The sequence below is a fragment of the Pseudorasbora parva genome, chromosome 25 (genome assembly GCF_024679245.1).
Source record: "Pseudorasbora parva isolate DD20220531a chromosome 25, ASM2467924v1, whole genome shotgun sequence".
Taxonomy (NCBI): domain Eukaryota; kingdom Metazoa; phylum Chordata; class Actinopteri; order Cypriniformes; family Gobionidae; genus Pseudorasbora; species Pseudorasbora parva.
In genome coordinates this window covers 26527674-26552093 of record NC_090196.1, presented here as the reverse complement: position 1 = coordinate 26552093, position 24420 = coordinate 26527674, and the positions used below count along the sequence as shown (strand labels likewise).

At 37.8% G+C, this 24420-nt stretch overlaps 1 protein-coding gene across 1 annotated transcript; it reads right to left on the bottom strand.

Annotated features, from left to right (window-relative positions):
* Positions 1 to 1695: 1695 nt before the first annotated feature.
* Positions 1696 to 23470, bottom strand: rhcgb (Rh family, C glycoprotein b). Its single transcript, XM_067437251.1, has 11 exons — positions 23214 to 23470; positions 17935 to 18127; positions 17240 to 17390; positions 16608 to 16755; positions 16279 to 16445; positions 13545 to 13682; positions 12960 to 13096; positions 12566 to 12690; positions 12169 to 12242; positions 10842 to 10918; positions 1696 to 2558 (listed from the first exon to the last, which is right to left on the bottom strand). Exons 1-11 carry the CDS (start codon positions 23416 to 23418, stop codon positions 2528 to 2530), a joined length of 1446 nt encoding a protein of 481 aa, XP_067293352.1. The 5' UTR covers positions 23419 to 23470; the 3' UTR covers positions 1696 to 2527.
* Between the last annotated feature and the right edge of the window lie 950 nt (positions 23471 to 24420).

The following is a 24420-nucleotide window of genomic DNA, read 5'->3' as shown; positions in this document are numbered from 1 at the left end:
AGCAACGCCTTTTTCTAAGACATGTAACAGCTTCAAAAACATCTCGAGTGGGGTAATACTTATGTATTTTATGTTGTAGAATAACTGACCGCCATTTCAATAAAACCAAAAAAAAAACATTGACCTCGGGAGAAGGGAACAGGAAATGCTAAACGTTAACTCGATTGTTTCTGCGTACCTGTGACGTCATACCGGGTTCGGTAACAACCATAACGTAGGTTGACGTGATTGAAGAAAAAAAAAAAAAAAGAAGGTATCTGCTCCTGATGAGAGAAAAAAAAAACGTGGGTTGGCGTAAGTAGGCTTTCGAAATGGATGAATTATTAATTTCTTTTTATAAATAATTATGGAGATGCATCATGTCGTTCTCCAAAAATAAGAGAAAAAATATCAGCGACGGAGATCTATGCTCCCAAATCTATGGACATAGGCCTATTGTTTTAATATCGTATGAACACTCCCGTCATTTCGGTCACCGTTTTTTTTTTTTTTTTTTTTTTTTAATCAAACTTGAAATAAACAAAGTGAATATGATTTTGATGTCACCGCTGTGTGTCGCATTCAGAGTGACGCAAAAGACCATTTGAATGTCTGTAAAACAGACAAACTTTTTGCCGTCCGGACATTCAAAAAACCCAAATGGATAAAATCTGGGTTTGTGAAAATGTACATATATATAGGCCAAAAGTTTGGACACTTTACTGTTTGTAATGTTTTTAAAAGAAGTTTCTTCTGCTCATCAAGCCTGCATTTATTTGATCAAAAATACAGAAATGTTTTTAATATTGTGATATTACAATTTTAAATAATTAGTTTTCCAATTTATTATACTTAAATGATCATTTATTTCCGTGATTTAAAGCTGAATTTTCAGGATCGTCTTAGTGTCACATGATCCTTCAGAAATCATTCTAATATGATTCATTTTCAAAGTTGGAAACAGTTCTGCTGCTTAACATTTTTTCTTAACCTGTGATACTTTTTTTTATAATACTTTGATGAATAAAAAAAAAAGAAAAAAAAAGAAGCAAATGTTTTAGAAATAGAAATCTTTTGTAACAACAATATACGCTACTGGTCAGTAATTTGGGGTCAGTCATTTTTCTCTTTTTTTGAAATAAATCAATAATTTTATTCAGCAAGGATGTGTTAAATTGATTAAAAAAATTGATAGTAAAGGAGATGTATGTTTTTAATTTGATTAAATGCAGTTCTTTTGAACCTTTTATTCATCAAATATATTAAACAGCAGAACTGTTTCCAACACTCATAATAAATCAGAATATGAGAATGATTTCTGAAGGATCATGTGACACTGAAGACTGGAGAAACGATCTTGAAAATTCACCTTTGAATTACAGAAATAAATTATAATTTAAAGAATAATAAATTGAAAACCAAATATTTTAAATTGTAACATATCACAATATATATATTATATATATATATATATATATATATATATATATATATATTTTTTTTTTTTTTTTTTTTTTTTTTTTTTTTTTGATCAACTAAATGCAGGCTTTTTGAGCAGAAGAAACTTTCAAAAACATTACAAATAGTATTGTCAAACTGTATTGTGTGTGTGTGTGTGTGTGTGTGTGTGATTCTAATGTGCTATTTTGTGTGTGTTATGAATGAGTGTGGAATGGAGGAAAAGAAACCATTAACCTGAGGTAAGAATTATTTCAATAATTTAATCTGGTATTAGACAGTAGAGAAAGGTTTAATATAGTTTTTTTAAACAATCTTACAATAAAGATAACACACTGAAAGGTCAAAACAAATGAAATGTTACATAATTAGAGACAGGAGAAAAAGGTAGGTAGCAATATTTACATACAGATATTGCACATCGTTTCCATTTGATAAAATGTGTTAAAGCGTTAATAAAAAGGCAAATGTTTGATTTAGAGATGTTATGCACGCATGCTGATTGACATGGACATGCTAATTATTGGGTAAAATCTATAAATAAAAGATTATAGAGTTTTGCTTTTAAGAATGCAAATACAATGTGCCGTTACTCACCTACATTATTAAGAAAAAACATTTTCTAAACTTATAAAACAAAATTACATCATAATGACCAAATAAATGCTTGAATAACAAATGCTTAAATGAACACCTGTAAAATTAATTTCATTAAAAATGTAACAGCTTAGAGGTTTAGAGGTTGTGGGTTTTTTGGTCACATTTTCTCTGAACACAGTCACAGGAAAGTCACTTTAATCGAGACTCTTTAATCCCCCCTCCCCCCCTTTTAAAGAAATGGTCTTTTTTCATTTTATAATTCAGATTAATCTAATAATCTTTTTGATGTGCAAATATATCAAGTAGATATTTGGATCTACAAATTAGACAAAATGAATGTGTTCTCTGTATCATTAGGATATAGTGGATCTGTGGTTCAGGGCTCCTTCTTTCTAATTCTGGCTGGTAGTCAGTATTCTCTCATCTTCAGGAACGCAGATGTTTTTCCCAGTGACACAGATTGACATCACTGCAGATCTGATTCCTTGTGTTAATGCTGCTCCACGAAGTTCGTCTCTGTCCTGTATGAGAAACCATGTGTTACTTTCAGCTTTTAGTTTGATTTTGCCGACCCTAAACTCACCGCGGTCATCAAGCGCCACCTTGTGGTGGAGAGAGATCATAATCTGAGATGGCACCATAGAAAAATACTTTGCATCTCAAAGTTCTTTATTTCTATAAAATAAATGCTTAAGTTATATTTAAATAATAATAATAAACAGTTATTATGTATTTTATTATGATAGATAACTACAACCATTACTAATGTATATATTAATTAACTGAGCATTTTCAATTCAATGGTTGTTATGCCTGCCTAGCATTTTCATAATTAAGCTTTAAACAATTTTTACATTTGAATTACACCTTTTAGTGTACAAAAGCACCTGAACTTGAAATTAGTCCATGGGCCAGACGAGATGTCGGTACCACTCAAGGTGGCAAAGGTTGCTTATACTTTTTGAAAAGATACATGTCTGTAGTTAACATGTTTGTATGATAACCCTTCTGGAGTCACAGCTAAATTAGTGTTATCAGCTGTTAAAGTTACACCCCCCCATTGAAAAAACACATTTTTGACACAGGTGCATACCTTGTTATTGACCTTTATTAAAGACACATTTACATATTTTATGTTGTTATGTTTGGTATCATTTTAAAGGGGACAGTCTGAGCTTTCATTCAAGTCCTTTTATGAACACTTTGGAAAAGTACAGCCTACCCTGGAGCTCATCAAACTTTAAATCACACACATTTTCCTGCCATTTCCGCCTAAGTCATCTTTTGTCTTTTAATCCTGTGGCATCAGGGAGCATCAGAGATACAAAATGTGAACACTGTAATACTGACATGACTCTAAGGATTCAGAAAATGTATAATTTCCTCATATTATCTCATTTTGATGGGGTGGTTTTCAGCCTTATATCAGACATGGCGTTTTTTTTTTTTTTTTTGAAAAAAGAAGTCAAAATAGTAAGCAGACCAAAGTCATTGAGATTGATTCACACTCATTTTATATTTTTTGAAAGAATGGCAATAATTTCACAATCATTTTACAACTATGAAAAACCAACAATAAAGTTTACATTTGTCAGGTATTGTGCAAACACACATTGTATGTACAATGGTAATAATACAAACAAAATCTAAAACTTTATGATAATAATACTAATAACAATATCAACCTTCAGAACATCAGCAGGACTCTTCACTCAAACAGGTCATCACTTTCTTCATCTGATCCCCCAAGTTCAAATTTGGGCTGTGGATCATCAGCTTGTTTTTGATTGCTGCAGGTTTGCAATCTACACATATCTGTGCAGGACAGTCCATTTGACAGGCATGTGCAATCTGGAAGTTTACATGAACGCACACACTTACAAGAAAGCAGCTCCAACACCATTTCTGGTGCAGGTGCAGAACGCATCCAATGAATGGCCAACTTGCCATCATTGATGGTCCAACCATGCAGAGTTGGGCTTGGCACCACAGGTGAAGGTTGTAAACAGCTCTTCCAGATTGCTGCTTGATAGTTTGACCGTTGAACATGCATGTAAAGACAGTCTCTACATGGTGGCAGTAGGCTTGGGCGGTAATACGGTAAAATGGTATACCGCGGGATCTAAAAATAGCAACGGTATCAGTTTCAATACCGTCAAACCGTCAAAAAAAAACAGATCAACTTACATATTGCTGATCAACAATTAATTATTAAATATTTAATACTAATACTTATTCGAGTTATTCGGTCTCAAAAAAGAACACAACTTCTGCAGTTTGGAAGTATTTTGGGTTTTGACGGTAAATACAGACGAGGCAATTTGCAAATTGTGCAACAAAAAGATGACCGCGAGAGATGGAAATACCTTGAACCTAAGGGCGCATATCCGAAACCACCATCCACTCACTGCTGCGTGGATGAAAAACCGAGCGCACCCTCAGACTATGCTGTAATATTGCCGAAGCCTTTTGTCACACAGCTGGCAATGTAAGCAATAAGCATGAACTCCACAAAAATCAAGTGGACATGGGACTCACAAAAAAAAAAGTCAATTGTCTCATAACGGTAAGCATAAAACGTGCAGAGAGTTTCTCAGGGGCAGGGGCTCAAATGTAAAAAATAAAATAAAAATATAGGCCTATATATATATATATATATATATATATATATATATATATATATATATATATATATATATATATATATATATATATATATATATATATATATATATATATATATATGTATATATATATATATATATGTATATATATATATATATATGTATATATATATATATATATGTATATATATATATATATATATATATATATATATATATATATATATATATATATAAGCCAAGCCAACAATTTGTTGACGCTGCCTGAGCCTTACATAATGTTTTAATTATTCACGGTAATACCGTATACCGAGGTAAAATAGGGAGGAGGTTTGACGGTATCAAAATTTGGATACCGCCCAAGCCTAGGTGGCAGCTGGCTAGACTCAATTGCTCCCCTTTTGGCACGGAGCAGCTGGTGACGTAGTTCATTGACTTTACCTGTGCTCTTATTAGCGGTGTACATGCAACAGGTAAACTGTTCAATTTTCTGGAAAAGATCCTCTGCTACATTCCAAGACTTCCCCAGTTGACTGAAGGTGTCTTGGTATGAGGTGTCCTTTTTCAGCATCTTCAGGGGTTTCAACTTCCCTTGACCTGCAAATGCACTGACCGTATCACAGCCTGTGAATGCATGTAGACCAATTAGGCTATCACATATGCCATATCCAATTGAGCCTACCAGTTTAGTGATGTCAACATAACGGGTACGATTCTGTGTTCCACATTTTTGAAAAATAGGACAGGTGATATCTTTCTGGAATGCAAGACAAAGCACCATGACATCAGTGTCCTCAGCTGTGATGATTAAGGACTTTGAGCCTGCATTAGATGCATGCAATACATGCAGCAGCAAACGTGTGTCAGCTTCCTCGTGTGTCGAGTGCAACTCTGTTACTTCCTCACACTTCTCCTTTGTCAGCTTGTAACAAGTTTCTTCACAAGTCAAGTACAGAGTTTTGCCATGCAGCAATTGTCTGTATTGTGGATTCTTCCATTCTGCTACTAGAAACTTGATTAGGCTGTTCTTGTTGGAGGAACTACAAAGGAATTTCCGCCACTGTCTCACATAGTGTCCACCTACAAGGTTCTTGTGCTGGAGAGCAGAGTCTGCACCCCGGTTTACTCGCTCAGCATCTTTGATGGAAGTTTGGTGATAGACATCAAAAACAACATCTAGTCTCTCACTTTTCTCACCTTCTTGCAGGGCCGACAGCAACGCTGACTTTGCCACCTGTGCAAAGGTTCTGTTGTCGCCATTCATTTTTTGAATAAGGCTCATCCCATCAATGATGCAAGCAGATGGTGTTGGGATGTGTTCTGCTGGAGAGACATTCTTTTCGAGTTCTCTAGCAAGTGCAGCCTTGTTGGTTTTTCGTAAGGTGCCATCAGTGTTGGCGAGTGCCCATGGCAGCGGGCCAAGGGGGTGAGAGAGAACATCCTTCATATTAACATTTCTGCTTTCAGCTACAAGGATCATGTGGCTAAACAGATTTCTATCGGCCTTGAGAACAACATCTTGTCCTTTCTTTCCATGAGATCTTTTTGTGTTGATGTTGGAGAATGTTTTGAGGCCTTGTTTGGTCATCTTGTCAAGGAATTTTAAAGATGTTGGGTCCTCTTCTAGTCTTGATTGTCTAAATATCTGGTAAGCCTCTTCCCCGATCTCAGAGGCTCTCAGGAGATCCCTGGTCACATCAGGAGGAGCAATGGAGCCAGTTGAGAGGCTAACCAAATCAATGCCATTGGGGGCCATAGGATTGAGCCAGTTATTTTCCATAAGGTCAACGAGAGACTTGACATCCTTCTCATCTCTGATGATCCGTGAAGCCTGTAGATCTTGATGGGACAGCTTGGAGCTGCCTTGACCTATCAGGTCTCTCAGCTGTCTGAGGAACAAAGATCTGTATTCAGCCATTAGGTAATATTTGGTCACAGCTCCTGGCTTCAAACTGAATCCTTTTGTACCTCCAGCTGTCTGGGTGTCTTTGTTTACAGTTTCCTCTATGGCTTGGTCAACAGGGATTCGACCAAAGGTATTGGTGGAGCCCATCTGTACAGAGAAACAACCTTCCATGAATTCTTTGAACACATCTGGGTGTGTGGAGGGCAGTTGCAACATTTGAGCATAGTAGTAGGGAAGGTAGCGTGCATAATTTATTCTGTCATATGCGAAGCACCAAGGAATCATCGCTCGAATGCTCGCCAGGTGAAGAATCCAATCTCCCTCTCTCGATGCCCTTATGAGCCCCAACAAGATTTCCACCATGTCCAAGTAAGACATCCAGAATGCAGAAAGACTGCCATTTCCATTTCTGAGAAACTCGCAGTATACTTCGAAAAGCTCCATGATGCGTGTACAAGGGCTGCTCTCAAGGACCTCCTTCAATGCATCCTCTGAAACCTCTTCCCTGAGGGTAAGAATTGACTTCTGTGTTTCCTCGAGGTAACCTCTGCTGGTTGGGTGGTTATCTTCCAACCAGGACAGGAAACCATTCCATGCTAGCCGCATGAATGCCTCATAGAGAAGCTTATGTAGTCGCACAGCCCTGTTGTACTTGCGACCATCCAATATACCAGCAACAGAACCTTCTGCTACAACACCAGATTCAATGCAGAGGTCTCGGAGTCCAGCGTCTTCAAAACGCTTCCCTAGTATTCCCAACATTGTGCAAATTGTGTGGAATACACCAAGTCTGGGAATGATGTTTTGGAACTCACTGTGTTTCCATCCAATCTCAACAGCCTTTGCATAAAGAGCTTGGTCGAAGACACAAACAATCTTTTTCAGGCCTAACTGTTGCATGATCTTTAATGACTGGTTGAGCACCTCTTTGACTGTAGCCATTTGTGTTGCTGGAGCATTGATTGTGGGCAGGTAGCCTATATTGTTGGGGATGACCACCAATTTGTCTCGCGTTAGGATGTTAAAGCCTGTCCAGCTGCTGATTGACTGTTCTTCTTGTTGTGGCAAGCGTGCAAGCACCCAAATAAGGTTCTTTTTTCGAGCAAGCTGAGTATTGGCTGCAGTATTGATGTCTGCACATTTGCTTTGTGGCGGACCCACTCGTTGTCCAGCATTGTAAGAAGGCAATATTGTTGCAGGTGCACTGATGCTCCGTTGCTTTGTTTTGGAAACAGCTGGCTTGGGTTGGACAGCATCTTGGTCAGATTTCTTTGCTTGCACAGCTATCCCATTCACTCTATGGGATGTTCCCATACCACTGACTGTTTCCTCCAAGCGATCAATGTTGTCCCAGGCTAAAGTAGTGAATAGGCCAGGATGGATGTTAGTGGGCAAAGCTATATCACTTTCAGTGGAAATGAGTTTTTGGAGACAGAGGGCTGTGTCAATCTCCTCCAGCTGTGAATACGACACATAGTGACCGAGTCTGTTTAAGATGTTTATCAGCTCTACATTGCCTGTTAATGACTTGACACTAAAGGGGAGAATGATATGCTTAGAGGGTTTTACACTTCCACATGTCACTGCATATACTATATCTTGACCAAACGATTGCACAAGCCTCTGAACTCTCTGCGTTGCATGAAGAACATCATGACAACCTGTGAGTGGATAACAAAGGAAAACGCGAAGTGACTCTGGAATGGTTGGGCATTCTTCTTCTGATTTAACCTCAGGTGGCCAGGACTGAGGAACATCTTGTTCCTTGATGTCTGCTCTCAAATGTATGGCTACTCTCGCTACAGCATCTTTGTCTTTAATTTTCAGGTTGTGGTTTTCTTTGACAAGTTCCCTCATGGACAAATTATCTGGATAGAGCAGGAGTTTTCCATTATTGTCAGGGATGATGTGGAGTACTCCACCAAACTCATGCTCAAGCTTTCGCCGTATGTGCTTTTTGGTTGCATTTTTGACGTGGATGATTCCTTTGGATTCCATTGAAGCAGTCAGTCTGGAAGTTAGATCAGTCATAGACATCACTTTAGGGTTGGCATAAAGCTCCACCCTGATGAACTGAAATAGTTCATCAAATGATGATTGTACAGCAGCATCATACTGGGCTTCAACATCACATTCATCACAGGCTGACACATTTTTAGGGATGTCTTCTTTTGTGTACAATCTGTAACAAGATCTGTGGTAGTGTCCCTCTGCTGCTACAAGGTCTCTACTTACAATAGCCAGTATTCTACTGTCCATTTTTTGTGTGGCTACACTTCGTATCTTTTCATCAGCGCGAAGTTCTCTACACTGTACCACTTTTTCCCTTTTATTTTGTCCTTTTACATATTTGTCAGTTTTTTGACAAAATATGCACTCCTCGCTGTAAGTCCTACATGTTGCTGAGACATGTCTAGCTTCTCTTTTAGATTCTTTCTTTTCATTAGAGCCACTAGCACTTTGTTTCTCTTTTTCAAGAATGCCATCAAGAAGTTTCTTCATAGTGAAGATACTGCGACACTTTCTGTGGTAATAAAGTATTGGAATCTTTCCCTCAGGAAGGTCTTCTTCCATTTCTAAAATTGGTGTGTGGTTCCGTATCTGAGCTGCCCTGAGCAGAGTTTTCCAGGAGTCAACTCCTTGTAGTGAAACCAACTTATCTTTATCATTAGAGCAGTGGATGATACACTCCATTTTTGGCTCTGGACTGTCATTTGCTTCCTTGCTGGTTGCCATATTAACTGTTATCTTTGGCTTTACAGAAATAAAGCTTACCTAACTGACATAGGTTGATGAGTTGACTCTCATTGTGCCTAACTGTCAACTAACCGTCAAATATTAAACCCTACAGATCTGGTACAGCATTCTGGGAGCATGAGCACGACCTTAAACACTCTGTAACCAAAGAAACCATTCCTCACACAACAAGCATACTTTTTGTTACTGTCTGAAGCAAAGATTCTAGAGCAGAGTTCTGAAGCCCAGGCAACATATCAAACAGAAGTGGTCAGACAGTAATGACCAGACCAGCAATGTCACATTCAAATCACAGAGTTCATAAGATGGTTGAGCACAAATGAAAGTCCGAGGCCAATGGGATTAAAACCTCAGAGTTTGGCAAAACTAGTTTTCTTCAAAAAAACGCCATGTCTGATATAAGGCTGAAAACCACCCCATCAAAATGAGATAATATGAGGAAATTATACATTTTCTGAATCCTTAGAGTCATGTCAGTATTACAGTGTTCACATTTTGTATCTCTGATGCTCCCTGATGCCACAGGATTAAAAGACAAAAGATGACTTAGGCGGAAATGGCAGGAAAATGTGTGTGATTTAAAGTTTGATGAGCTCCAGGGTAGGCTGTACTTTTCCAAAGTGTTCATAAAAGGACTTGAATGAAAGCTCAGACTGTCCCCTTTAAAATGATACCAAACATAACAACATAAAATATGTAAATGTGTCTTTAATAAAGGTCAATAACAAGGTATGCACCTGTGTCAAAAATGTTTTTTCAATGGGGGGGTGTAACTTTAACAGCTGATAACACTAATTTAGCTGTGACTCCAGAAGGGTTATCATACAAAAATGTTAACTACAGACATGTATCTTTTCAAAAAGTATAAGCAACCTTTGCCACCTTGAGTGGTACCGACATCTCGTCTGGCCCATGGACTAAATGCTTTACCAAGACCTCCATTGGCATTGATCTGAGCCCTCATGTGCCCCCTTGTGGATATTATATGTATAACAAGACTGTTTTAGGATAGCAGATATATAATTTTATACCGGCTCAATTTAACCCTCTAAGCGCCACGGTTGAGTTTACTCAACAAGATGCGGCACTGAATAAAACGGCCAATTTTGTCAAATAGGGTGTCACATTTCATTCGACCTCCCCTCCACTAGATGGTAGACATGTCGTACTTCAACCCCGACTCATAAAAACATCATGATTCTATACAAAATCTACGAGCAAGAGCGCATTGAACCAGTGCAAACAAAAGCGTAGCCTGGTGTGCTACAAAAAATTTAAATCCTACAAATGTAATCCCTACATAAACTTAGGGTCATCCTTAATATTTCTCTAATTTACAGAAAGTTTCTATCTTTTATCAATTTTAAAATAGCCTTTTGAAACGAAGATGTCAAAATCGAACGCTTTAGGAAAAAACCTCTGGCGCCTAAAGGGTTCATTTGTATACTCTCTCAGTAACTGAAGACATGTCCCATTTTAAAAAGTGGGCTCACAGTGTATGTATTTTCTGCACTCACATGTTCGAATGTTTGTTGGGGATCATGTGGTTGTTGTAGGCCAGGATGGGAGGAACACTTTCTTCATCCTCCGGAACCTGCAATTAAATAAAAAAATATTTTAAAGATTATGTTTACAAATTTTAATTATTAAATTATATAAATTAATAGTTGCAATACTCATCTTTTAAAATGAGTTCATGGTTCTCTGGTGACGGTTAAGAGTATATTTTGAATTATATATATATGATTTTTAATATATATATATATATATATATATATATATATATATATATATATATATATATATATATATATATATATATATATATATATATATATATATATATATATATATATACACACTTACAAATTGTAGTACATTTAAAGTAATATCAGACTAATTTTTGATTACTTTTAGATTTTGTTTGACCTAACTCGTTTATCACACTGATTTTAATATGATAATCTTTTAACATGATACAATACAAAGAAAAGAAAATATATTCCAGTCTTTGTTATCAACAACATGAAGTGCATTAAATATTACATCATGTCAGGGGTTCATGGAGTTTAATTAAGTAATTAATAAGCTAAGCTAATAAGTAATACATTTTAAATAATTTTTTTAATAAGACTTGCAAAAATAGATACACACTGTTTACATGCATGTCATTTGACCATTAAACTTATTTTGATTATTGATTATCATTATTATTATTAACTTACATTTTATTGAGCCAACTTATTAACTTGATGACAAAGGTCTTTAAGTAAATGTTTTATGTCAAAGAGGTTCAGGTGGCAAATTAAAAAAATGACTTGCTGAGTGATGATGAAATCAATTGTTTTGTCAGAAATTAATATTATATTATGATATACACACAGTTGCAAGACAAAGTATGTGAACCGCTTGCAGAATCTGTGAAATGGGAATCATTTTAACTAAAGAAAAGAGATCATACAAAAATGATTTTTTTTAATTATTTAGTGGCGTCCTAAATTAGATATTTTAATTTTTTTTCCATATTGTCCACAAAACAATTGCTGAATTTATTCAAATGAACCGTTCAAAAGTTTATGAACCATTGATTCTCAATACTGTGTGTCGTTCCCTGGAAGACCCACGGCTGTGTGTGTGTTTTGTGATGGTTGTTCATGAGTATCTATTATTTTAAAATACTTTATTTTAGGACAGCACTAAATAAAATAAATCATAAAAATAACATTTAAATAAAGTATGATCTCTTTAATTTTAAATAATTAAAATTATTCACATTTTCTGTAAGCAGTTCAAACCAAAATATGAGTGTAAGAATTTTCAAAAAGACAAGAATAATTGTCTGACCTCCCAATAGATCTCGTCATCAAAGCAGTTTTCATCTGCAGGATCCCCCCAGATGGGCAGCTTCAGAACCAGGCCTGTTGGTGCAACAATACAGTTATGTCAACATGATAAATGTGACATTTCCATTACAGACTGAAATCGAATACACCCGTCCATTCACGTTAGGTGAAGATCAGGTGTTTTTGTAGACCCTTTGTAGACTGACTGCCAAATGTCATCCTACACTGTCCCATATAGTTTTCATGTTACAAACGCCACACCTGTGCCAGTAAGCGACAAACAACTGCAACAAAGAGCTGTAAGCTTTTCATAAGTATTGTATGGTGTACTGCTGCACACAAAGAGAAGCCATCACAATATGCACTTAAAATGGATTAATCTCTCAAAAGATTCTTACCAACTAATATGCCACCTCCGATTGCAAAACACAAGGCCACACAGAGTCCTGCAGCCTGGTATCCTCCCTGGACAGTGGGCACCCGTTTCGCAAAAGGTCCCGTAAAGTCAAATGTGCTTTCCAATCTGAAATGGGACAAATATTGCAGTGAACTAACGGGGCACAATAATAATAGTTATATTTTTTGTAAAAAAACAAACAAAATTTATTACTACTAAACACCAATATTAACATGATTATTTATATTACTACTAATTTAATTATAATAAATATTATCAATATTTGTATTATATACTTTTGCAGGAATACGCATTACTATTTTATTTTATTTTAAATACAATCTCAAGTCTTACACGAAATGCATATATTGTTTTGTTTTGAACTGTTTACTGACCCTGATTCTCCATAAACACTGCTAGTGGCAGCAGCGGCTGAGATGGCTCCCACAATTCCTCCAATAACTCCTGGCATAGCGTGCAAGTTATGGATGCCACACGTATCCTGAATCTTCAGTTTCTCCTCCAAGAACGGCTGGGGAGCAGAGACCAATGAGAGGTTTATGCAATCATAAGGAGATCGCTCACACAAAATGAAAAGTCTGTCATTTACTCGTCCTCAAGTTGTTCCAAACGGGTATACTTTTCTTCTGCTGAAAACAAAAGATGATATTTCGAAGAATTTCATTAACCAGTTGACAGGCTCCATTGACTTCTATAGTATTTTTTTGTCCATTGATTATTAACATTCTTCCAAATATCTTCTTTTGGGTTCAGCAGAAGAAAGAAACTCATACAGGTTTAAAACAACTTGAGGGTGAATGACAATTTGCATTTTAGGGCAAACTATCCCTATAACAAAAAGACACAATTTACTGCCACAATGTTCTTGATCACAAATCCAGTTAAATAAATAAATGAAGAAAACCGGAGGTTTTAAAAGGTCTGGAAGAAATGGCTGGAATCTGAGAGGTAAAACTCACCGAAATAAAAACGTAGCCCATCGTAGAAATAATGCCACAGAAGAAACCCACAATCAAAGAACCGTATGGCATCAGCATAAACTCAGCTGCTGTTCCCACAGCAACTCCGCCTGCCAGCGTGGAATTCTGGATGTGAACCTGGAACGGGGGAAACATGGCATTTAAAACAGCATCAACCTCTAACAGAGGGGTCGGCAAGTATATTTGGTCACGGGCCAAAAAACAAAAACAAAAAGCACCAATAGATGGCGGGCCAGAATATAGTCAAGGTATAATTAAAGATATAAATAAATGAAAAACAAAACTAGAATTGCTTTATATACTGTTACCGTGTCTTTTTAACTGGTAGTGAGCTTATGAATTTTTTTAAATAAATTAATAAAGCAGTCATTCACCAACTTGCAACACAGACCCCCATGCTAAAACACACATGGGAGACGCGGATTGGATACAAATAACAAAAAAATAAAGGATTTGAATAAGTATATTAATGGCATGTTTGAGTCTCTTAACAAATTATATTATTTCCTGTTTCCATATTGTGAATAATACATGTATTTTAATCTGCTTGTTACACATGGAGCCTAATCTAATTATATAACGTCATGTAGCGTATTTTTAAAATATAATTTAACTATTTATTTGTATGATACAGCTGCAAATACGCATTTGAACACCTGTCTATCAGCTAGAATTCTGTCCCTCAAACACCTGTTAGTCTGCCTTTAAAATGTCCACCTCCACTCCATTTATCATCCTAAATTAGATGCACCTGTTTGAGGTTGTTAGGTGCATAAAGACGCCTGTCCACCCCATACAATCAGTAAGAATCCAACTACTAACATAGCCAAGACCAAAGAGCCGTCCAAAGACACGAGAGAAAATTGTACGCCTCCATAAGGCCGGAAAGGGCTACAGGGAAATTGCCAAGCAGCTTGGTGAAAAAAGGTCCACCGTTGGAGCAATCATTACAAAAATGGAAGAAGCTAAACATGACTGTCAATATCCCTCGGACTGGGGCTCCATGCAAGATCTCACCTCGTGGGGTCTCAATGATCCTAAGAAAGGTGAGAAATCAGCCTAGAACTACACGGGAGGATCTGGTCAATGACCTGAAAAAGCCAGGACCACCGTTTCCAAGGCTACTGTTGGAAATAAACTAAGACGTCATGGTTTGAAATCATGCATGGCACGGAAGATTCCCCTGCGTAAACCAGCACATGTCCAGGCCCGTCTTAAGTTTGCCAATGACCATTTGGATGATCCAGAGGAGTCACGGGAGAAAGTCATGTGGTCAGATGAGACCAAAATTGAACCAAACATGTTTAGAGGAAGAATAATGATGAGTACCATCCCAAGAACACCATGCCTACTGTGAAGCATGGGGGTGATAGCACCATGCTTTGGGGGTGTTTTTCTGCACATGGGACAGGGCGACTGCACTAGGAGAGGATGACCGGGGCCATGTATTGCGAGATTTTGGGGAACAACCTCCTTCCCTCAGTTAGAGCTTTCAAGATAGGTCGAGGCTGGGTCTTCCAACATGACAATGACCCGAAGCACACAGCCAGGATAACCAAGGAGTAGTTCTGTAAGAAGCATATCAAGGTTTTGCCGTGGCCTAGCCAGTCTCCAGACCTATACCCAATAGAGAATCTTTGGAGGAAGCTTAAACTCTGTGTTTCTCAGAAACCTGACTGATCTAGAGAAGATCTGTGTGGAGGAGTGGGCCAAAATCCCTCCTGCAGTGTGTGCAAACCTGGTAAAAAAACTACAGGAAACATTTGACCTCTGTAATTTCAAACAAAGGCTACTGTACCAAATATTACCATTGATTTCTCAGGTGCAATCATATATACAGATAAATAGTTAAATGATTTCTAAGTGGGAGAACTTGTATTACATTATACATTTTAACAATCAACGTATGTACATTATACATTATAACAAATCACTTTGTGCAGCCTAAACATTTTTCTGGCAAGGTCCGAGGATGATAAGATCTTGAATCGGGTGAAAATCAGACTGTCAGTCTAGGATTAGTTAAAAAAAAGTAGTTCTCAAAATGGCCAATATGGAAAAATTGGATATTGTTCGATTCCGCATTCTAAAGAGACTCGTTTTGGCCAAACCAATTCAGAAGTCAGAGAGCAATTATTCATATCTCCTGTCCACTAGGTGGCACTGCACCAAAACGGTGCAGGTAGCTTCAGGTCACGGCACGTTAATTTTGGCGTGCTCTTCATCAAGTTTCCGGGTTTGAGAATGGTGTGACAAAACTTGAATTCCATAACTTTGTCAGCATCATCTGAAGATCATCTGGTTAAATGTTTGTGAGAATAAGAACAATGGCCTAGGAGGAATAGTCTTACTTTTCCCTCTGATTTCCAGACCTAAGCCGATTTAATTGCGATGACGTAATTTTTCTGCCATTTTGCATTTAAAAAAAAAAAAATCTACTTTTCTGAAAAATAGAAAATGACGGAAAAAAAATGACATCAACGCAATCGAATCTGCTTGAGCCAAGGAATCAGAGGAATTTTATTTTCTTCAAGATTTGGACAGTTGGTGGTGCTAGAGGGACTTTGCTGGGGTTAATTTAGACTTTCCTATATCTGTGTCCAAAATTGTATAACTTTCCCACAAGCAGTTCTACGGTCTGCCATAGGCTCAAGAGCGGAAGTAGTAGTAATGGAAGAAGTACGCCAACAATTACAATAAAAAGGTTGCTTACCATGTCTAGTTTCCCCTTTTTCTCAGACAAGCTGGAAATGGCGACCGTAGTGAGGACGGTGGAGGCCAAGGCCAGGTATGTGTTGATGGCAGCTCTGTGCTGACCGTCTCCATGATCAGCAATGGCAGAGTTGAAACTTGGCCAGAACATCCACAGAAAAAGGGTTCCTGCACAAGACACCAGAATGTAAATGTAATCACTACCTGAGCCTTCAATTAAGCAGGCTTTAGTTCAAGTTGCACAGAATGTCCAATAGTCATTTTGGTTTCTGAAACAATTCATGCTTAATCCTAAAATGTTAAGCTCAACAAGATGTAATGGACTCTTACCAATCATGGCGAACATGTCTGAGTGGTAGACAGACCCGTTCATATGTTTGCTCTTATCCAAATCAGGCCGATACAAAACCCATGAAATGGATAGACCATAATAAGCTCCAAAAGTGTGGATCACCATGGAGCCGCCAGCATCTTTGGCCTAACAGGGATTCAATCATTGAACAAAGGTTAGAATGAAGCCATTTGATTTAATCTTGAGCCTTGGCCGCCCATGACCCTGTCGTCGGTTCACTACTGTTCCTTCCTTGGAGCACTTTTGATGACTTGACTTTTGATTTACTGACCACTGCAGAGCGGGAACACCCCACAAGAGCTGCTGTTTTAGAGATCGTCGTCTAGCCTTCACAATTTGGCTCTTGTCAAACTCGCTCAATTTTTCCTGCTTCTAACACATCAACTTTGAGGACAACATGTTCACTTGCTGCCTAATATATCCCACCCACTTACTGGAGCTGTGATTGAGATAAGTGTTCACTTCACTGGTCATAATGTCATGCCTGATCAGACACATTATTCAATGATTGTAAATGTAGGCTATAGAACACTTTATTGATGTTAAAACATTTTAATATTTTAGGTTCATGTTAACTTTGACAGCCTAGTATAACAGCGCTAATACTCACATGGAGGATGTTTAGGATGATGTACTCTTCAACGGCGAACAGCGTGACACCGAACAGCGTCATCACCAACAGCTGCACAGGACTGACCTTCCCCAGCACGGCACCGTAGGCGATCAGACACCCCGCCACACAGAAATCTGCATTTATCAAGCTGAACACACGGGACAGCGCTCCAATGAAACATTTTCACCGTTCGTTTCAGCTCTGAACTTGCATATTTTAATTTAATTTAGTTTAAAGCGGTCCAATTCAGTGTCAAGAGTTTGTACTTTGTACACAAACCAAAGTGTTAGATGATCATACATTTGGCATTTTTATAACTTTTTGAGGTTCGTGTCCTTCATACAAAGTAGCAAACAGTGCTGATTACAAAATAAACAGCGGTGCCTGCATCTGCATAGTGGAATCATTCACTTTCCAGTTTGGTCAGGCGGTTTTTCTAATTACTGTTTAAATGCAAAACAAATCCATCATTCCCACAGGGAAGTGACACCTGCAGACTGGTTTGTCTTTATGGTGTCCTTCTACATCAACACTAGGTTCACATTTAAAAACTGCTGCTTTTCTACATGAATCCTCAAACGAATGAGAGAATCAGATATCAGTATTAATGTCTTTTTAAATAAAATAATAAAAATAACACTTTGACCCCCTTGGCAACTGTAATTACTCACAAAAGAAGAGAAAGAACCTACTTCTCTACCCCGATCTTGATCTTTCCATCAGCTGGGTCCAGAGAATGGAACCAGCCTTGCATCAGAAGAGCCCACTGGATCCCGAAAGCTGCAATCAGGAAGTTAAATCCAACCGCACCAAAACTATAGCGCTTCAGGAAGGTCATGAGAAACCCAAAGCCCACAAAGATCATGACATGAACATCCTGAAAACCTGCAGGAAAACAAACAAAATATTTCCAATTCAGTTCATCAAAATCATAGAAATCGGCCTAATAGAAATAGGCATGTAAACATATTGGGTCTATGGTGGTTACGTCCATTAGGACGGATGTTCTTTAAACCAGGGGTTTAAACCTCTTCTTGATGGCAATATAGAGGCAGCCATATTATACATATACAGCTCTGGAAAAAAATAAGAGACCACTTCACATTGAGAAATCAACGTTAAATGGTCTCTTTCAAAAGCTGCATTTTTATATAAACTTTCATTTTAAAGTCACATCAGTAACATTAAAGTCTTATGCTCACCAAGGCTGCAATTGTCTGATAAAAAAAATACAGTAAAAACAGTAATATTGTGAAATACTATTAATTTTAATAAGTGTTATTATTATTTAAATATTATATTAAATAACCTTTTATTTAAAAAGAAAAAAATATATATACACACACTATATATAATATATCTATATCTATATATCTAGAGTGTTTTGATATCACCATATTAAAAATAATTTATATATATGAAGACTATATATATATATATATATATATATATATATATATATATATATATATATATATATATATATATATATATATATATATATATATATATATATATATATATAGATAGTGGTCTCATATTTTTTTATATATATATATATTTTAGCATCATTATGCTATTCTTCAGACACATGATCCTTCAGAAATCAGTCTAATAATGGATTTCATGCTCACAGTTATTATCAAAGTCCCTTTTTTTTAGGTCTTCACGGTTACTTTTGTAAAATAAAATAAAAACTGTCCTCAAGTTTCAATGGTATTTTATTTTTAAAAAAACTTAAAAAAAAAAAAAGTATTCTGTGTGAGAAAATACTTAATCATTAAAAAAATAAAATAAAAATAAAACACAGCCATTGCACTAAATCAACCATCTGAAATATTAGCAGAAATAAAGTTTATTTTGATTTATTATTTTATAGTTTTGTGTTACATCATAAACTTCACATCTGTTTTAGAAAGCAGAATGAAAATGGCACTGTTAACCATTTTTTGTTAACTTAAATGTATATATATAAAAAGGATGTTTAAACATTTTATTAGCATCTTAATTCCTCAGATGACTATGGAAATATGTGTTTTAGCAAGCCACAAACTGTAATCTGAGCCTTTCGGTGACATAACTAAGGTCAAAGCAGCAGCAAATTTGAGTAAAATGTAGCAGAGATGGAAAGTAATGATACATCAATTTCCCAGAAGAGGGAAGGGCTGGACTGATTATTGTGATGATGTTCAAGCAGAAATGCAAAACAAGGATATCTAGATGCTGGTAACACCACAAAAAACTGCTAATGAAAACAGACAGTGCTGTGGTTTCATCTCAAGCCCTTATTGATGTGAAACTGATTACACTTCTTGCTGCTTTAGCAAGTTGTTCTTTTTTTTGGCCTGGCATGAAGCGTCACCTTGAAATCTTTCTGCGCAAACGTTACAGGAGAAAAAGACTATAGGTTTCAGGTCGATGTACAAAAAACAAAAAGTTATTTTCTTTTGTTACGCAGCACGTTTGAACTTCTGCAGAACCAATGAGGTTCGTTCTCGTGTTACGCAGTACGTTTGAACTTCTGCAGAACCAATGAGGTTCGTTCTCGTGTTACGCAGTACGTTTGAGATTCCTCAAGAACCAATGAGGTTTGTTCTCGTGTTACGCAGCACGTTTGAGCTTTTGCAGGAACCAATGAGGTTCGTTCTCGTGTTACGCAGCACGTTTGAGCTTTTGCAGGAACCAATGAGGTTCATTCTTGTGTTACGCAGCACGTTTGAGCTTTTGCAGGAACCAATGAGGTTCATTCTCGTGTTACGCAGCACGTTTGAGCTTTTGCAGGAACCAATGAGGTTCGTTCTCGTGTTACGCAGCACGTTTGAGCTTTTGCAGGAACCAATGAGGTTCATTCTCGTGTTACGCAGCACGTTTGAGCTTTTGCAGGAACCAATGAGGTTCGCTCTCGTGTTACGCAGCACGTTTGATCTTTTGCAGGAACCAATGAGGTTCGTTCTCGTGTTACGCAGCACGTTTGAGCTTCCTCAAGAACCAATGAGGTTCATTCTCGTGTTACGCAGCACGTTTGAGATTCTGCAGGAACCAATGAGGTTCGTTCTCGTGTTACGCAGCACGTTTGAGATTCCTCAAGAACCAATGAGGTTTGTTCTTGTGTTAAGCAGCACGTTTGATCTTTTGCAGGAACCAATGAGGTTCGTTCTCATGTTACGCAGCACGTTTGAGCTTCCTCAAGAACCAATGAGGTTCATTCTCGTGTTACGCAGCACGTTTGAGATTCTGCAGGAACCAATGAGGTTCGTTCTCGTGTTACGCAGCACGTTTGAGATTCCTCAAGAACCAGTGAGGTTCGTTCTCGTGTTACGCAGCACGTTTGAACTTCTGCAGGAACCAATGAGGTTCGTTCTCGTGTTACGCAGCACGTTCGAACTTCTGCAGGAACCAATGAGGTTCGTTCTCGTGTTACGCAGCACGTTTGATCTTTTGCAGGAACCAATGAGGTTCGTTCTCGTGTTACGCAGCACGTTTGATCTTTTGCAGGAACCAATGAGGTTCGTTCTCGTGTTACGCAGCACGTTTGATCTTTTGCAGGAACCAATGAGGTTCGTTCTCGTGTTACGCAGCACGTTTGAGCTTCCTCAAGAACCAATGAGGTTCGTTCTCGTGTTACGCAGCACGTTTGAGCTTCTGCAGGAACCAATGAGGTTCGTTCTCGTGTTACGCAGCACGTTTGAGCTTCTGCAGGAACCAATGAGGTTCGTTCTTGTGTTACGCAGCACGTTTGAGATTCCTCAAGAACCAATGAGGTTCGTTCTCGTGTTACGCAGTACGTTTGAGCTTTTGCAGGAACCAATGAGGTTCGTTCTCGTGTTACGCAGTACGTTTGAGCTTTTGCAGGAACCAATGAGGTTCGTTCTCGTGTTACGCAGTACGTTTGAGCTTTTGCAGGAACCAATGAGGTTCGTTCTCGTGTTACGCAGCCCGTTTGAGCTTTTGCAGGAACCAATGAGGTTCATTCTCGTGTTACGCAGCACGTTTGAGCTTTTGCAGAAACCAATGAGGTTCATTCTCGTGTTACGCAGCACGTTTGAGCTTTTGCAGAAACCAATGAGGTTCGTTCTCGTGTTACGCAGCACGTTTGAGCTTTTGCAGAAACCAATGAGGTTCGTTCTCGTGTTACGCAGTACGTTTGAGATTCCTCAAGAACCAATGAGGTTCGTTCTCGTGTTACGCAGCACGTTTGAGCTTTTGCAGGAACCAATGAGGTTCATTCTCGTGTTACGCAGCACGTTTGAGCTTTTGCAAGAACCAATGAGGTTCGTTCTCGTGTTACGCAGCACGTCTGAGCTTTTGCAGGAACCAATGAGGTTCATTCTCGTGTTACGCAGCACGTTTGAGCTTCCTCAAGAACCAATGAGGTTCATTCTCGTGTTATGCAGCACGTTTGAGCTTCCTCAAGAACCAATGAGGTTCGTTCTCGTGTTATGCAGCACGTTTGAGCTTCAAGAACGAATAAGGTTTATTCTTGTGTTAAAGGTGCACTATGTAGTATTTTTGCAGTAAAATATCCAAAAACCACTAGGCCGGTGTTATATATTTTGTTCATTTGAGTACCTACAATATCCCAGATGTTTCCAACTATTTCTAAATTGTGAGAAAATTGCTATTTTAACTAAGGACAGGGACGTTTCAGCATTGCATTTGAGGGAGTCGCCTGTCAAGTGCGTCATATCTGCGCTACCCTGGGTTTCGGCTTTTATTTGGCAGGAGCGCTTTACTCTTAGCAGTGTGAACAGCTGAACGCACGGAGTAACGTCATAACATCGTTTTAAACACACTTAAATGTATCTAATATGATAAACAGAGCAGCATTACCTCAAAATCATAACCGGAAGAGCGGATCTGTGCAGGCGCCTGGCGACTGTCTCCCGTCATAATAAAAGTCCCGGTATTCGCGAGGCAGGTATTTGTTTAACAATCGCTCCAGCAGCTGTGATCAGGCCCATAACACTCGGTCCTGCTCTGCTTTAGACTACAGTTACGTTAATAACCGCATGCATGAACGTGATTTCTGCCCGAGTCCTATTTTCCACCGGCTGTGATGAGAAGACCATATCTCTCAAGATGCTGCGCTCCCACTTTGCGTCATCAAACTACGCATTTGTTTTGAATAGGCGCCCTCCAGTGGACGGAAAGTTCCATAGTGCACCTTTAAGCAGCACGTTTGAGCTCAAGAACCAATTTAATTGTTTGGAAGATGAACAAACGTCTTATGAGTTTGGAACAACATGAGGGAGCAATTAATCACAATTTTCATTTTTTAGGTTATTAGCTTATTATCTATTATCACCCGATCCTTTTTTGATCAGTTTTTCATGACCATTCTGCAAGTGGACAACTAGAAGATGAACTCCAACAGACTTCCGAGCTGACAGTCACACCTTAACCATAACGAAACACATCCAATGACATCTGATCGGTCCGCAAACAATAGTTTGTGTCCGAGTTCATACATACACCACCTGTCCCAACCCTTGAAACGCTGATAGTTGGATAACAGTGGATAGTCTCTCCAGAAGACTGAAGATCTATACATGACTAAAAAATTCAACCACACCTTCAAAGATTCAAAAGATGATAACTGATCCTTACATAATAAAAGGGAAATCAAACCCTCAACCCCCCCCCCCCCCCGTACTAGTCCCATGTGCATAAGGAGGTATGCATGTTTTAAAGTGTAGCTACCAATGAAAAGCTCCCAGAGAAAGCAACTGATAAACCACAATCAGTGAAATGCGATACATTTGTTGAATTTATAAGAAAATTGGACAGATAGACAATATAAAATATATAATCCACGATATTAAAACAACAAATATTAGGCTAATTAAAATATTTCGTAAGTAGACCTATTTCGAAATTAATAATTGAGATAGGCCTATATCCTAGGCTACATCCATATTTTATATATAATTCTTAGATATTCTCAGATTGATAGACAAAATGATGCACTTACTTGGATATCTGTAGTAGAAGTCATTCTCAATATCGCTTGTGTAATTTTTCTCCTTTTTGTAATCAACCCAGTGTGTATCGGACTCCTTATTATACCGCACAAATACGCCAAAAAGAATGATCATAGACAACTGCCAAACAAAACACACGCCAGGTAAACTGAATTTCATGTTAGTATTCTTTGGCCGGTCGCACATGTTCCCCATGGCTGCAGGATGTTCATTCAGAAGGCTTGTGGTGCTGTTAAGAAACGTGGGCGCGCATTAGTGTCACTTTTAAACGCAGTGGGAGCGGGAGGTGTGTCTGCATCTCCATTCCTCGCCCCCTTCCTCAGGAAAAAAAAAAGCGAGAAATATCAAACGATTGCTACAAAACATGCCACATGTCACTAATTAAGGATACAAGGACTTTGATTTTAAAGCACCTGTTTCGTTGCAGGGAACAAATTTGGAGTCAGTTTAGCCTATTCGAATATCTCGGCTTAAAACTTTTAATTTGAGAGGAATGTTCGCTTACACTTACACTGATTGTATCAACCCCGTAATGAGCGCGGGAATTAATTAGCTACGTTCTAATCAACACCATATAGTCTACACAAACAGAAAAGGACAAATAATAAACCTAACATTATATTAAGGGAAATGGGTATAGATTTTTAAAATTATTTTCTTTGATATAAGTTTGATAAACTATTATATAACAAAATTAACCTGCATTGTTCATGCTTATGGATGAATTTATTTTCTGTATCTCTGAGGAAAAATAGTTAACTTGCTTGAAAATAATACTGTATTCTGTTTGTTCCTGGGATGTGGAACTGGTTGTTAAATGCTCAGATTTTGCTTCATACTTGAATTAAATTATTTTAACAAATAAATTAACATTTTTAGGAACATTTTGTTTAATCTATTCAAAAATTAGCAAGGAGGTAATTATCCCTCATTTGTGGAGCATTTTTAAACTTTCACCAATTCCATCATTGGTACATAATACACGCATTTGTGCAATGTGCTTGTATGTTAACACTAAGCTTGGTAAGATATTCTTTCTCCAGACATTCACTCAGTGGATATGCTGGTCAGTGGACTGAACTTGTTAATGATTGATCTGACAAAATATGTGCTTGTATGCATGAATGAGACCATTAATTTTCACTGTTTCCACTTGTAATTAATTGTGAAGTTTGAGAACTTTGACATAGTGATGGT

Excerpts from the sequence above, each read along its gene's own strand:
- rhcgb (XM_067437251.1), bottom strand. The coding sequence starts at position 23,418 with ATGGGGAACATGTGCGACCGGCCAAAGAATACTAACATGAAATTCAGT. Across the intron at positions 18,128-23,213 it reads CTTCTACTACAGATATCCAA|GTTTTCAGGATGTTCATGTC; the intron begins GTAAGTGCATCA and ends GTTTTCCTGCAG. Across the intron at positions 10,919-12,168 it reads ATGACGAGATCTATTGGGAG|GTTCCGGAGGATGAAGAAAG; the intron begins GTCAGACAATTA and ends ATTTAATTGCAG.